The sequence below is a fragment of the Microcebus murinus genome, chromosome 4 (genome assembly GCF_040939455.1).
Source record: "Microcebus murinus isolate Inina chromosome 4, M.murinus_Inina_mat1.0, whole genome shotgun sequence".
Classification (NCBI taxonomy): Eukaryota; Metazoa; Chordata; class Mammalia; order Primates; family Cheirogaleidae; genus Microcebus; species Microcebus murinus.
In genome coordinates, this window is record NC_134107.1 from 13,584,308 (window position 1) to 13,597,148 (window position 12,841).

Sequence of the window (12,841 nt, forward strand, 5' to 3'; positions counted from 1 at the left end):
GTGACCCTGACTCCTGGGGGTGGGGCGAGCATCTCCAAGCCGGTTCTGTGGCGGGAGGGGTGGAGGGGCCCCCAGAAGAGGGAAGGCGAGAAATGGGCGCGGCTGCACGGAGCTTGGGAACCAAATGAGGAGGCTGGGGCCTGGGATTTGAAGTGTAGTTGCCTATGTCGAGCGAAAACTCCAATGTCCGCGTCGGGCTGGAGGTCGTGGCCGAATCACTTAAGCCCCAAGCAGCTTTCTGAGTTGCTTGGCCCTTCCTGCAAAATGGGCTGATTCGCAGTTCCAGCTGTGAGCCCCAGGGAGCTTCCAGGAGTTTCTCGCCGGTGAAGCCACCCATTGCACATAGTGGGGGGTAGATCCAGGCCTGGGATAGAACAGGGGGCAATGGACCGTGGGGAGGAGGGAAGGCGGCGTCCCCTTGTCCCCACGCCCCGCTGCGGCCCATCCCCCAGCAGACCACCCCCGGTCCCTCTAGTGTCGGCCCCGCTCGCCCGTCCCAGCCCCGCTCGGGCCCCGCCCGGCCCCGCCCTCTCCCCACAGCTCGGGGCAGACCCGCCCGCCCGAGCCGGAGTTACAAGAGCCGCCTCCGTGCGCGGGGGCCCGGCCACTCGGAGCAGCTCTGCCGCGGGGACTGCACTGCCCGCCCTGCCGGACCCGCCCCGATCGGGGCTCGCCGCCGCCAGCAGCCGCAGCACCGCAGCCTCCGGCCCCGCGCCGACTATGGCTGTGCCCTGGGGCTGAGCGCGCAGGTAGGGGTGCCAGGCGCACCGTGGCGCAGTCGGGGGGCCGGGGTACGGAGAACGTGTCCGGGGACGTGGGTTATGGGGTTTGGGCGAGGCTCGTTGTTGTGTCACTGCGAAAATTCAAATAGTTTGGAGGAAACTGGGTTGCCCAGGGCCTCCCGGGACGCGACTTGTCGCTCCCTGGGAGTGGAACGCTGCCTCTGGAGTTGGGGCGCAAGTTTGGCAAAGTTGGAAAATCGCTCTGAAGTGCGCTTTGCTCTGCTCGGTATTTCTCTCGAGGGCGGATTGTTGGCCCTACTGCACAGCAGGGGTCGCGATCCTGGCCTGGAGGCCCCCGTCCCACCCCTCTCTCTCTCCATGGGGCGGTGGCTCAGGGGCTGCTCCGTTTGTATTCCCTGTTTACTGGAGAAGTTTGAGATCGCCGCCGCGACCCCCCGCCCTCACAGCCCCGCGCCGCGCGCCCCTCCGCTGCCCTTCCCTGCTCCCCGCCCCTCCGCCCCTAACTTCGGGTCCGGTGTCCTCCCGGCCCCACCCTGTTCTGTACCACCAGCCTCTCCCTTTCTCGCTCCTTGCGGTCCCCTCGGCCCCCCTTCAGCGGCCCCGCCCTAGTCTTGCCCCTCGGTGTTCCTGGCTCCAGAAAACTCCCTTCTTCCTCCGGGGCGGCGGAGCCTGGAGTTTGCTGCGCGCCGCCCAGCGGGATGGGTGTGCAGCGGGGGGACATAATTAGGGAGATTCCTGCGCTGGGGTGGGCGGGGAGGAGGGGGCAGTTCTGCTGCCCTGCCCTGGGGACCGCCCCTTCCCCTCCAGAAGCGGCGCTTCCCCCCCGCCCCACTCCCAAACCCGTTCGGGCGGGATGGCCCCCGCCCCAGCGCCTGGCTCGGCGCCAGTAGCCTGAGGAATGTGGTGGTTGGAGCCGGTGACTAATTCAAACCAGAACTCAGGGAGGAGTGGTGAGGGGCAAAGGGGAGGGGCAGGGGGCTGTGCGTGGGAGGTGGGGGCAGGAGCGGAGCTTGGCGTGGGAGGGGGGCTTAGCCGCACTGGCCAGAACCCTCCACTCGAGCGGTGCGCGCCAGGAGAGGGGGCCGGGGTCGAGGTCCTGCCGTGGGGTTGGAAAGGCAGCGTGCTTAGGGTGTGCGCAGAGAACCCTGTTATGTAAGGGTTTCCCATGCGGTGTGTGTGTGTGTGTGTGTGTGTGTGTGTGTGTGTGTGTGTGTGTGTGTCTGTGTGTGCGCGACCGCCTGGCTAACCCGTGGCAGGGCTCACGCCCGGGTGTGGGGGCGCTGACCACGAGCGACTCATGAGGCCCAAGCAGGGCTGGCTGTACCCCTTGCGTGTTGTATCCCTTGCACGGAGGGGAGCAGAGGGGACAGTTTGGGGAATCTCACAGCTCTGGCTGAGCACCGACATCCAGGTGGGGGACAACCAGGTGGGGGCCACTCTGGCACCTCTGCACAATGAGACCACAGAGGAGTGTGTGCATTGCATGTGCCCCCTCTTCACAGGGTGTGGTCCTGGCTGTGGTCAGGGTGGCAGCGAGGTGCTCCTAGGGAGCTGCAGGGGCTGCTGAGAGCCTGTGGAGCAGATTGGTGGAAAGGCAGTGTGAAAGCCCTCCATGGCCATGAGGTCCTTAGAGAATGACCCTGAGTTTCCAGAGGAAAAATGACCCAGATATCTACCTCTGTGTCCCCAACACAGCTCTGGGCTCCCAATAATTGGTTCTGAAGCTGTCTTCCTCATTAAAATTCAGCCTCTGATTGCAGGGACCCAGTTTACCGCGTGCCTTCCTAGAGCAGCCTGGTGCATGGTAGGCGTTGGGCTGGTTTTGTGGGATACAGTGATGCAGTGGGGGGCTGTAGTGTGAGGGAAGGAGAGAGAGATTGACGCTGGCTTGGAAGGCATGTAAGGGCCTCTGCACCTATCCCGGGTGTGAGATAGGGGAGTAGAGCTCGCTTTCATCCTCACTCCTGCAAGGGAAATCCCAGGGGCTGGGTGTGGCACTCACTTCCTTTCAGAAGCTGAATGGGGAAGCTTCCTTCCCCTCCTGCGCTTAGGGACTACAGGGCTGCACATGGTAGGTAGAGGGTGCCAAGTGGGGACTACATGGCAGCCCCCGGGTTGCTCGAGCCCTGAGCTGTGGGGTGAGTGACAGAGGGGGAGAGAGGAGAGGGCGCATGGTCTGGGGGCAGGTAGGAGATGGGGTGGAGAGTATCTGAACCCCTCTCTAAAGACTTTGTCCCTAAGAGGTTGGGCACAGGAACATTAGTCAGAGAACAAGGACACATGGAAGCCACAGCAGTTGCGCAGGCTGATATGAAGGCCCACAGCAGCGATTCAGGGGTCCCAGTCTGGGCAACTCCTTGAGGAGCTGACCCTCAGAGCTTAGAACTCCTGCCAGCCAGCCGTGGTTGAGGGCATGGGGCCCCAGGGTGGGACGTGAGAGAGAGTGAACCATGGGAGGGAGAAGGCTGGCATCAGCCAAGGGCAGGGAGTGGGTTGGGGGTCCCTGGGAGACCCTGTGTAGGCGTGCCCGGGCACCACCAGGCTAGATTCTTTTGCTCAACTTGGAGTTGGCTGGTGGGCCCTGGCAGAGCGTGTTGCCCTGCGCCTGGAGCTGGTTTGAGGGATTGGTGCAAAGCCATGGGGGTGGAGGGGCCTGTGGGGCTCTGGGGTGTGGTCACTACCTTCTTCAGAACTTGGGAACCGCCTGGGGACAGACAGAGAGGCAGACTGGGAGAGCTAGTCTGACTGTGATGAAAACTTTGCTGGCTCTCTCCCTGGCCACTCCCGGATGCCCTGGAGTTTCTCTCCCTGGAGCTGGGCTGACCACGTGCTGTGCGCACTTCGGTTTGAGGAAGGGAGGTGTGCTGCCGAAAGGGTTTAGAATGTGCCATTTCATTTGGGCGGTGACAGTGGCAGGTGTCTAGGGCCTTCCTCACCCTCTTTGCCACCCACGGGCTTCATCCAGGCTCTGAGGGAGATGGCATTTCCCTGGGCTCAGACCATCTGGCTGGACTCCTGAGCAGGAGCAGTTTCCTCCAAGCCTGGTGTGCCCAAGGGAATGTGCGGCAGGGGAGTGGGCTACAGGAGGGCTCTGCAGGAGTGTGTGTGTGCTTTGATGAAGCTCCTCTTCCTCCCTGCTGGCCTCAGTGCCCACCAGGGCTATGGCTGGGCTGAAGCCAGCAGCTTGGGTCCCTCACTGTTAGCATAGCATGAGCCGTTCTATTGTGGCCTTGGACCCCTGTGACTGCCCATATCACAGCCTCCATGTCTCTGAGCACAGCGTGTGTCTTTGCCTGTGAGAGGGCATCCTGCTGGCTGTGCATTCGGGTCCTCCCCTCGTGGCAGGCCTGGATGTGTCCCCTCTGCCTGCTGCAATGTGGGGCTTGGAGGGCAGGGGTGGCAATGACATTCTGCTCTGGTGGTGGAGGTTTCACGCAGGCATCCAGGGGCTGTAGGTAAGAAGTGAAGTAAGTTTCTCTGTCCTAAACAGGTCTGGGTCCTGGAATTTGTGCCCAGAGTCCCCTTGGGACGTTGAGGACAGCCCTGGGGGTGCAGGACCCAACTGAGCGAGGCCGAGCAAGGCGCTGCATGGCCTGTCAGGGAGGGGCATCCTGCCAGGTCCCCAGGGGCCGGAGCGGAGGTTCTGGGGAAAGGGGAAGTGCCTGGAGCTGGTCCCAGCTATGTCTACGTGTCCTGGCCTGGGGGGCGGCTCTTTGGCGGCAGAGCCTCAGCGGCCTGGCCCGCGCCCCTGCACTAGCGTCGCCTGACCGCTGGGGGGGGAGCGAGCTGCACCCTCCCCGAGAGGCCGGCCGTGGGTGGGGCAGTCGGCAGCTCCCAAGCTGTAATCTACCCCACAGGGCAGGACAGGGTGTTCTTCTTCACTCCCCCTCCCCCACTGTAAAACGCCACCCTCGGAGTTGGTGTCCTGGAAAAAGCCCACTCCCAGGGGTCCTGGTAAACGCCCACTCTTCCTTGCCTTTATGTCTAGGTTTGGGGGCTTATGCTGGAGAATGGTAATGCTGTCCCCACTCCCTTGTCACAAGGTAGGCGGAGGGTCTCTGTTGGCCAGGGAGGGAAGAGGGAATCTCTCCCTGCTGGAAAGGAGAACTTGGAGCTTGAGGCTTGAGAGCTTGCTGGGAGCCTGGGAGTGTGGTAGGAGGATGTGCGTGGCCAGGGTGGAGAGAGGTGGACAAAGGGTCAGAGCCAAGCCAGGAGCAGCCGCTGGCTATGGTCGGCGTGTGGGGACTGGCCCGGAGTCAACTTGCAGAAACCCCCGCATGATGGTGAAGGGTCAGGGGAAGGGTCTAATGGGGAGGGGAGAGCTGGAGTGACAAAGCTGTAAAATCTTCCTCCTGATGAGAATTGTGGGCTGGGCCAGCACCTTCCTCCCCGAAGGGCAGGTATTGGAAGCAAGACTGGCAGGTGCACACACAGTCACACGCTTGGGGACACGGGCACCAGGTGAACAGGGCCTCCATGACAGGTGTCTATTGTGAGCTGGTAAGAGCTGGCTGGGGCTGCGGGCTTCTCTGGGCTGTGTAGAGTGGAGAATGGGGCTGAGGGTCTCCGTGTGCCCGAGGCGCATGTGTGTCCTTGTGTGCCTTTCTCTGAATGAGCCTCCAGTGCCCCAGTTGCTCATGTCTTGCAACGCGTTCGTCTAATTCTCCCTGGTAATTCCGTCCCCTGCCAACAGCTCCTCCTACGTAAGTTGAAAGTGCTCTGTTGGGGTGTGCTGCCAGAATCAGCCGGGTGGGTTTGTGAAAGTTCTTCATGCCCACTTAGACTCCTCAGATCGCTGTGCACTTCTACTATGCCCATTAAAATAGGGCGTTTGTTTTTCTCTCTTTCGTTCTTTCTGTATTTTTTTTTTTTTTTTTGAGACAGAGTCTCGCTTGTTGACCAGGCTAGAGTGAGTGCCGTGGCGTCAGCCTAGCTCACAGCAACCTCAAACTCCTGGGCTCAAGCAATCCTTCTGCCTCAGCCTCCCGAGTAGCTGGGACTACAGGCATGTGCCACCATGCCCGGCTAATTTTTATATATATATATTAGTTGGCCAATTAATTTCTTTCTATTTATAGTAGAGACGGGGTCTTGCTCTTGCTCAGGCTGGTTTCGAACTCCTGACCTCGAGCAATCCTCCCGCCTCAGCCTCCCAGAGTGCTAGGATTACAGGCGTGAGCCACCGCGCCCAGCTTCTTTCTGTATTTTTTCTTGAGACAGAGTCTTGCTCTGTTGCCCCGGCTAGCGTGCAGTGGCGTCATCCTAGTGTACCGCAACCTCAAGCTCCTGGGCTCAAGCAGTCTTCCTGCCTCAGCCTCCCGAGTAGCTGGGAATACGGGCACGTGCCACCATGCCCGGCTAATTTTTCTATTTTTTTGTAGAGACAGGGTCTCACTCTTGCTCAGGCTGGTCTCAAACTCCTGGCCTCAAGCTATCCTCCCGCCTCGGCCTCCCAGAGTGCTAAGATTACAGGCGTGAGCCACCACGCCTGGCCCATTTGTTTTTCTAAACAGAAGTCAGGCAGGGTCCATTTGGAGGCTCAGGCCCTGGGAGGGATGCCACCCCTGTGTTTCCCCTTGTTCCTCTGGGATGAGGGTCCACCTGGCATGGCTGTTCCCCTCTCCCAGAGAGTGGAAATGCTTGCCTTGCCCTGCCAGTGCCTGCCTGCCTCTAGAGTCTAGAGTGAGAAGGGGCTGGTTCTCTTGTCCCCAACCTGTTGGGGCCCAGGAGAATCTAGGAGTGAGCTGGGTTCTGCGTAGCTCAGGATTCTGACCCCTGGGGACCCAGCCTCAATAAGCCCCAGAACCAAAAGGCCCCTGAAACATAGGGCTCCAGGATGCCTGTGACCCTGCCCACTTGGGGTTTGGTGTCTACGAGCTGGGCCAGGACGAGGCTGCACTATGGGGAAGGGGGTCTGGAGGCTCTCTCCCTCTGCCTGTGGGTGTGTCCCTCCAACTCTCACTCCCCCGCAGTGTATCTCCCGTGTGCATCTTTCTCTGTGGTTTCTCGCGTGTCTCATCCTGCGTGTGTATTTACTTGTGCCTTTGTCCTCTACCTGATAAAGAGTGTTGGCTTTGGAGTCAGAGGTTCCTGGGCTTGCATTTCAACCCTGTCTCCTACTTGGTCAAGTTGTCTTACCGCTGGGGCCTATTTCCACATCTTTAAAATAAAGTTATTAATTCTTATCCTGTAGTATCCTTTGGGGATGGAATAGATCCCAGGCATGGAATGCGGCCAGCACAGTCCCTGGCACACAGAATTCTTTCTCTCAACTTTGTGCATGCAGGGTGGTTTCTTTCAGTGCGGAGCTTTGTCTTCCTCTTTCTCTGCTGGTGAGTGTTTATGGGAGTGTATCACTCTTCTGGGTGTGTCTCTCTTTGAATAGCCAACCCTTGCTCCTGGTTGTGAGTGTGGAGGTCTCTAACTCTGGGCGTGAGTCATTTAGTTCTCGAGTTTGGCCTGTGTGCATGGTGGGTTGGTTGGCACACGCGCACAGCACCGTGCTGCGTGGAAGTTTCACTGTCATTGGTGCCCTCCCCGGTGTGGGTAGGGGTGCTTCTCTGTCCGTTGCAGGGTCACTCCCTGTGTCCAGCCTGTGCCGGTGGATGCACAATTGTGTGCTCCTCTGATGTGTATCTTGTCTTCCGTTTTGGTGCATTCAGGCACTGAGGCCCCTGGAGTGTCTCTCAGGGAGTGTATCAGTTCCTGTCATCTTGACACCGATGCTGGCTGCAGGGCTGTTTTTAGCCGCTGCAGCAGTTAACCTGGGCCCCTCCCTGGCTGTCTTCATACTGCCTCTCCGGAGGAGGGGGCTCCATTCCCAGCAGGCAGTGGGGGGAGGATGCTCCTCCGGAACTCACCCCTGGCAGAGGCCATTGCCCGGTTCCAGGACTCTGCTTTCTGGATTTCTCCTGGATCTGCTTGGCATCGCCGTCAGTCCACGGTGGTGGGCATGGCAGAGCCCCGCTGCTCGTCACGTCTTCTTTGCAGTTTTGCAGGGATAAGATGGCCTGTTCTTCTCTCGCTGCTTTGGGTCTGAACTACAGTCTGTCCCTCTGTCTTGGATATGCGTCCCTCTCAGCTTTGCAGCCGGAGTGGCCTCACCACCTCACTCCTTTTCTGACCTCCAGGCAGCCGTCTGTCTTAGGGGATCTGCTTCCTGTCACAAGGGAGATGGGGAGCCAGTGTCAGGTGGACCTCTGGGCTGGAGATAGCTGACCCGGGCTCTAGGGCTGCAGTGCTCTCCCATTCTCACCTCTCTGGGCCTCAGTGCCCCGTTTGTAAATAACAGTGCTGTCCCATTGAACTTTGGCAGTGGTGGGATATACTGTATCTGTGCTGTCTAATATAGTGACCAATAGCTACATGCAGCTGAATTAAATTTTAGTTTAACTTAATTTTAATTAATTTAAATGTAAATATGGCCGGGCGCGGTGGCTCACGCCTGTAATCCTAGCACTGGGAGGCCGAGGCGGGCGGATTGCTCGAGGTCAGGAGTTCAAAACCAGCCTGAGCAAGAGCAAGACCCCATCTCTACTATAAATAGAAAGAAATTAATTGGCCAACTAATATATATAGAAAACATTAGCCAGGCATGGTGGCGCATGCCTGTAGTCCCAGCTACTTGGGAGGCTGAGGCAGGAGGATTGAACCCAGGAGTTTGAGGTTGCTGTGAGCTAGGCTGACGCCAGGGCACTCACTCTAGCCTGGGCAACAAAGCAAGACCCTGTCTCAAAAAAAAAAAAAAAATGTAAATAGCCACATGTGGCTACCATGTTGGATGGCATGGCTCTAAGGTCCTTCCCAGCTCTAAAGGCGAATGGCACTTGGCTCAATCATGCAGAATTTTCCCAAAGCTCCAAAGGCCCTCTGGGTAACAGCAGGGCAGAGCCCTCAGCTCCCGGGAAGCCTGGCCTAACCTAACTTGTGCAGAAGGAGACGGAAGGACCACCTGGGCTTGGTAGTGGAGAAGAGAAGGGCTGGGACCAAGTGCAGGAAACAGCCACCCTGGCTTCACAGCTCCCTTCTGCATCCCCATGCCCATCCTCGGAACTCAGTAGCCCCAGTCAGATGAGAGGGGAGTCTTTCCTGGCTGTGCCAGGACGGGCACCGGAGCCAGAGCAGGCAGGGTGGTTGGCAGCCCCGCCTCGCCAGGAAGCTATGGAGTACCCTGCCAGGGCTGACCTGCAGCCTCAGGTCCCATGGCTCCTGTCTTCACGGGCTATGGATCCTTCCTCATGGCTGAGGGCTTCTCCCCTCCTCAGAAGCCGCCTGGGTTGAGACATGCAGCAGGTCTCTCCTGAGCCTCAGAACCATGCTTCCCGGGACTCCCGTCCTGGGATTACGTCTGAGGGCACTGGCAGGGAAGCCGACTGCCTGTCAGCCTTGGAGCCCTGGCTCCTCTGGCACCCAGGGCTCTGGCCCAGGAGGCACTTTGTCCATGGGTTTTAGGCGTGACCCTTTGCATGTCTGGAGCTGTTGCGGCCAGCTGCAGTGACTCACTGGGGAAGGAGGGAGGGTGGGGCCAGGACGTGGGTGAGGGTGAGCTGGCTGCGTTCTTCCCCTCTTTGGCTGCTGGCTCAGCACCAGGTTTCTGGGCTGAGGAAAGGGGCCCTGCTCAAGGAGGAAGACAGGGGTGTCAGGGCAGTCTGCAGGGTGGCTTCAGTGCTATCTGAGAGACCCAGTCTGGAATCCTTTGTCCTTCCCTGCCTCTTCCTGGCTCCTTAGTGCTGGACTCTGGGAGAAGTGCAGCCTCCCCTGCCTGCCGGGAAGGGAGGAGGTGTTTTCCTCAGCCCACACCTGTGCCAGCAGGCAGCTCACCCCTCAGAGTCTTTGTCACCTCCTAGCCAGCACCTGTGTTGACCAGGAGGCACATGATAATCACCGCATTTATGCCTTTGTCAAACAAGAGAACAGGTGTTGGGAGGACTGGGGGTTTATGAGTTTATCTCTCATCCATGTTGTGATCTGCCAGATGCTGGAACTGTTAATTGCCCATAAATTCCCAAGAGGCACAGTCCTGTCCTCAGGGGTCAAGTCTAGCACCTTCAAGACCCCATGTATATTTCATTCCCCCTAAAAGGCTCCCAAGCCTTCTGGAACATTCTGAGGCCCATAGTTTATATCTGGGACAGGAACCAAGTCTTTTAAATCTCCGTATCTGGCACATGGAGTGTGTTCAGTAAATGTTTTGAGGGTGCACGAGTGAAGTTAGGTCACAGTCTAAGGCAGTGTGTAATTAAGTGCTGGGCGAGCCGTGTCTGACCCTGGCTGGTTTCCTCTGCAGTGCCCAGTGCAATGCTGGGCACACGGGAGGCGATCAGTATGCATGAATTTATTGATTGGTTGACTAATTTCTGGATGTAAACAGCTTTAGGGTGGGACTTTGGGCGAGGTGCCCCATGATTTATAGCGTCTCCCACACAATTTCACACGCGTGCCTTTGATGGCTGCGCCGCCATTTTGTGTGGGTGACTGTCGTCCGCAACTGTGTCCAGAGTCCTGTGTGGTGTCTTCCCAGGGTGCCTCTGCCACTGACAGCTCACCCTGTAGCAGGAGGGCAACTTTGGCCTGGCTCGGGCCAGTGTGGGCAGCCAGCATGGCCTTGACACACCACGGGCCTGACTCGGGCTCAGCCGTACTCTAGCCTGGTGAGCTTGGGCGGGTGCCTGGGGGGTGGGGGCTTTCTTTGTTCAGGCTGCCATCGGTGGCAGGGCTCCCAGAGCTCCCAGCGGGTGAGGGCTTCCCCTTAGTCCTGAGGGCCAGGGTAGGCAGGGTGACCCGGAGTCACCATTTGCCACTAGGGGAGGGAAGGCACGGCCATGCCTGTTTGGAGCCACCCTGCGAGGAGTCTCACACCAGTCAAAAGCTGCAGACCTGGTGTGGTATAGAGGAGAGAGTTACAGACTCAAAGTCTGAGCCCCACATAGCTGCTGTCTTACTGTACCCCAGGCCATCGGCCGCTCCCAGGCTCAGTCTCTCCATCTATAAAGTGGGGACAGCAGTGTTTCCCCCCCAAAGCTGTTGTAAAGAACATCAGGAGGGCCAGGTGTGGTGGATTACAGGTGTGATTACGCCTGTAATCCTAGCACTCTGGGAGGCCGAGGCGGGAGGATCGATCACTCAAGGTCAGGAGTTCGAGACTACTGAGCAAGAGCAAGACCCTGTCTCTACTAAAAATAGAAAGAAATTAATTGGCCAACTAAAAACATATTAGAAAAAATTAGCCGGGCATGGTGGTGCATGCCTGTAGTCCCAGCTACTCGGGAGGCTGAGGCAGGAGGATTGCTTGAGCCCAGGAGTTTGAGGTTGCTGTGAGCTAGGCTGATGCCACGGCACTCACTCTAGCCCGGGCAACAGAGTGAGACTCTGCTCCCCACACACACACACAAAAAGACCGTCATGAGATGTTGTGGGGCTCCTCCGGGCCAGCGTGCGTCACTGGGGCTGTTGTCTCTCTCCTTCAGTCCTCACTGTAATCTTTTACCATCTCCGTTTCTATAGATGAGGAAGTGAAGGTTCAAAGAAGTTAAGTGACTTGGCTAGGGCCTCAGGGCTGGGAGGAGGCAGAGCCAGGATTTGAATCTGAGTCTGGCTCTTCGAGAGCCCTTTTTGCAATGCCAGGCTGCAGAGCCCTGGAAGAGGGGAACCACTGGCATAGGGGGGCGGGCTATGGCTTGGCCTGGGGAACAGCACCAGCCACGGTGTGGGTTGGGGTTTCAAGCAAGCTGAGGCCCAGTGTGAGCATCTCTGGGACCTTTTCCCTAGGCTGTGTGACCGAGAACCCGACAAGAGAGACTGAAGGGAAGAGAGGAAGGAGGGGCGGGCTCCTGGCAAGGCATTCGCTCCGGAACGGAATCCTGCAAAGGTCAGTAGGAGGGAGGGGCAGCGAGATGGGGAGGTGCTAGGATGGGGGCAGTTGCCTAGGGAGGCTGGGGCCCTGGTGGAAGGGATGAGGGGTTTGTTGCCTCTGCTGTCTCCTTTCCATCTTCTCTGCTGTGCCTTGGAGGAACTCCCACGGTGGAAGGACGTGAGGCGGGTGAGCCAGGACTTGGGGGCAGGTGCATCGGAGAGAGCATTCCACTTGCTCAGAGTCAATAGCACGGAGGTCCCCGGCTGTCTCATCTCTCACGCCCGGGCATCCCCACTCACCTGAGCTCCATTTCCTCACCTCATCCCAGATGGAGAAGGAAGAAGAAGCAACCCGGGAGCTGCTGCTGCCCAACTGGCAGGGCAGCGGCTCCCATGGGCTGACCATTGCCCAGAGAGATGATGGCGTCTACGTGCAGGAGGTGATGCAGAACTCCCCTGCGGCCCGCACTGGGGTGGTCAAGGAGGGTAAGTCGCCCCAGGGTGCAGACTGGGTGCTGGGGGTCGGGTAGGTCAGGGCGCCAGAGGGAAGGGCAGGGACAGAGAGCAGGCAGAGTGGGCTGCACAGTCCCGGCGGCATCAGGATGGTCGGTACCCAAGCCCTGCCCTCCCTTGCTCAGTCTATGTCCCTTGCTTGTGGTCCCAGGGGGTAGTGGGGACCTAGTCCTCAGATCCGACTGCATCACCCACGAACTCTGCAGATTTGGACAAATTAGTTGGCCCGTGTAAGCCTCAAGTTTCCTCATCTGTGCAATGGGTGTTACCCTGTCCACCTTGCAGGGTGGTCACAAGGATTACATGGGAGTCAGCTGAAGTGCCCAGCACGTCATGGCTGTGCTGCTTCCCCGACACCCTGTGGGTCTTACCTGCTTCTTGCCCCTCCCTGCTCAGGGGACCAGATTGTGGGTGCCACCATCTACTTTGACAACCTGCAGTCGGGCGAGGTGACGCAGCTGCTGAACACCATGGGGCACCACACGGTGGGCCTGAAGCTGCACCGCAAGGGGGACCGCTCCCCCGAGCCCGGCCAGACCTGGACCCACGAAGTCTTCAGCTCCCGCAGCTCTGAAGTGGTTCTGGTGAGTGCCTCGCCCACCCGTCTGTGCCCCGAGCTCCCCGGCCGCGCTGGCCTGCTGCTCACCGTGCTGAGCCTGCGTTCTGCCTCTTACACACCCTGCTCCTCCCTCCGCCTGTCTGCGCTCTCGCCAGCCCTTGGCCAGCCTCTTTCT

The 12,841-nt window shown here is 59.0% G+C and overlaps 1 protein-coding gene across 3 annotated transcripts in view; it reads left to right on the forward strand.

Annotated features, from left to right (window-relative positions):
• Positions 1 to 565: 565 nt before the first annotated feature.
• AHNAK (AHNAK nucleoprotein) overlaps positions 566 to 12,841 on the forward strand; it is an 88,599-nt gene continuing 76,323 nt past the window's right edge. For 2 of the 3 annotated variants that reach the window (XM_076001819.1, XM_076001817.1), the window contains exons 1-4: positions 566 to 749; positions 11,511 to 11,610; positions 11,924 to 12,080; positions 12,504 to 12,691. In XM_076001819.1, coding sequence (XP_075857934.1) covers positions 11,924 to 12,080; positions 12,504 to 12,691 — 345 coding nt within the window. In that variant the 5' untranslated portion in view covers positions 566 to 749; positions 11,511 to 11,610. The remainder of the gene's footprint in view (positions 750 to 11,510; positions 11,611 to 11,923; positions 12,081 to 12,503; positions 12,692 to 12,841) is intronic. The other variant, XM_076001818.1, reaches the window with a different exon arrangement.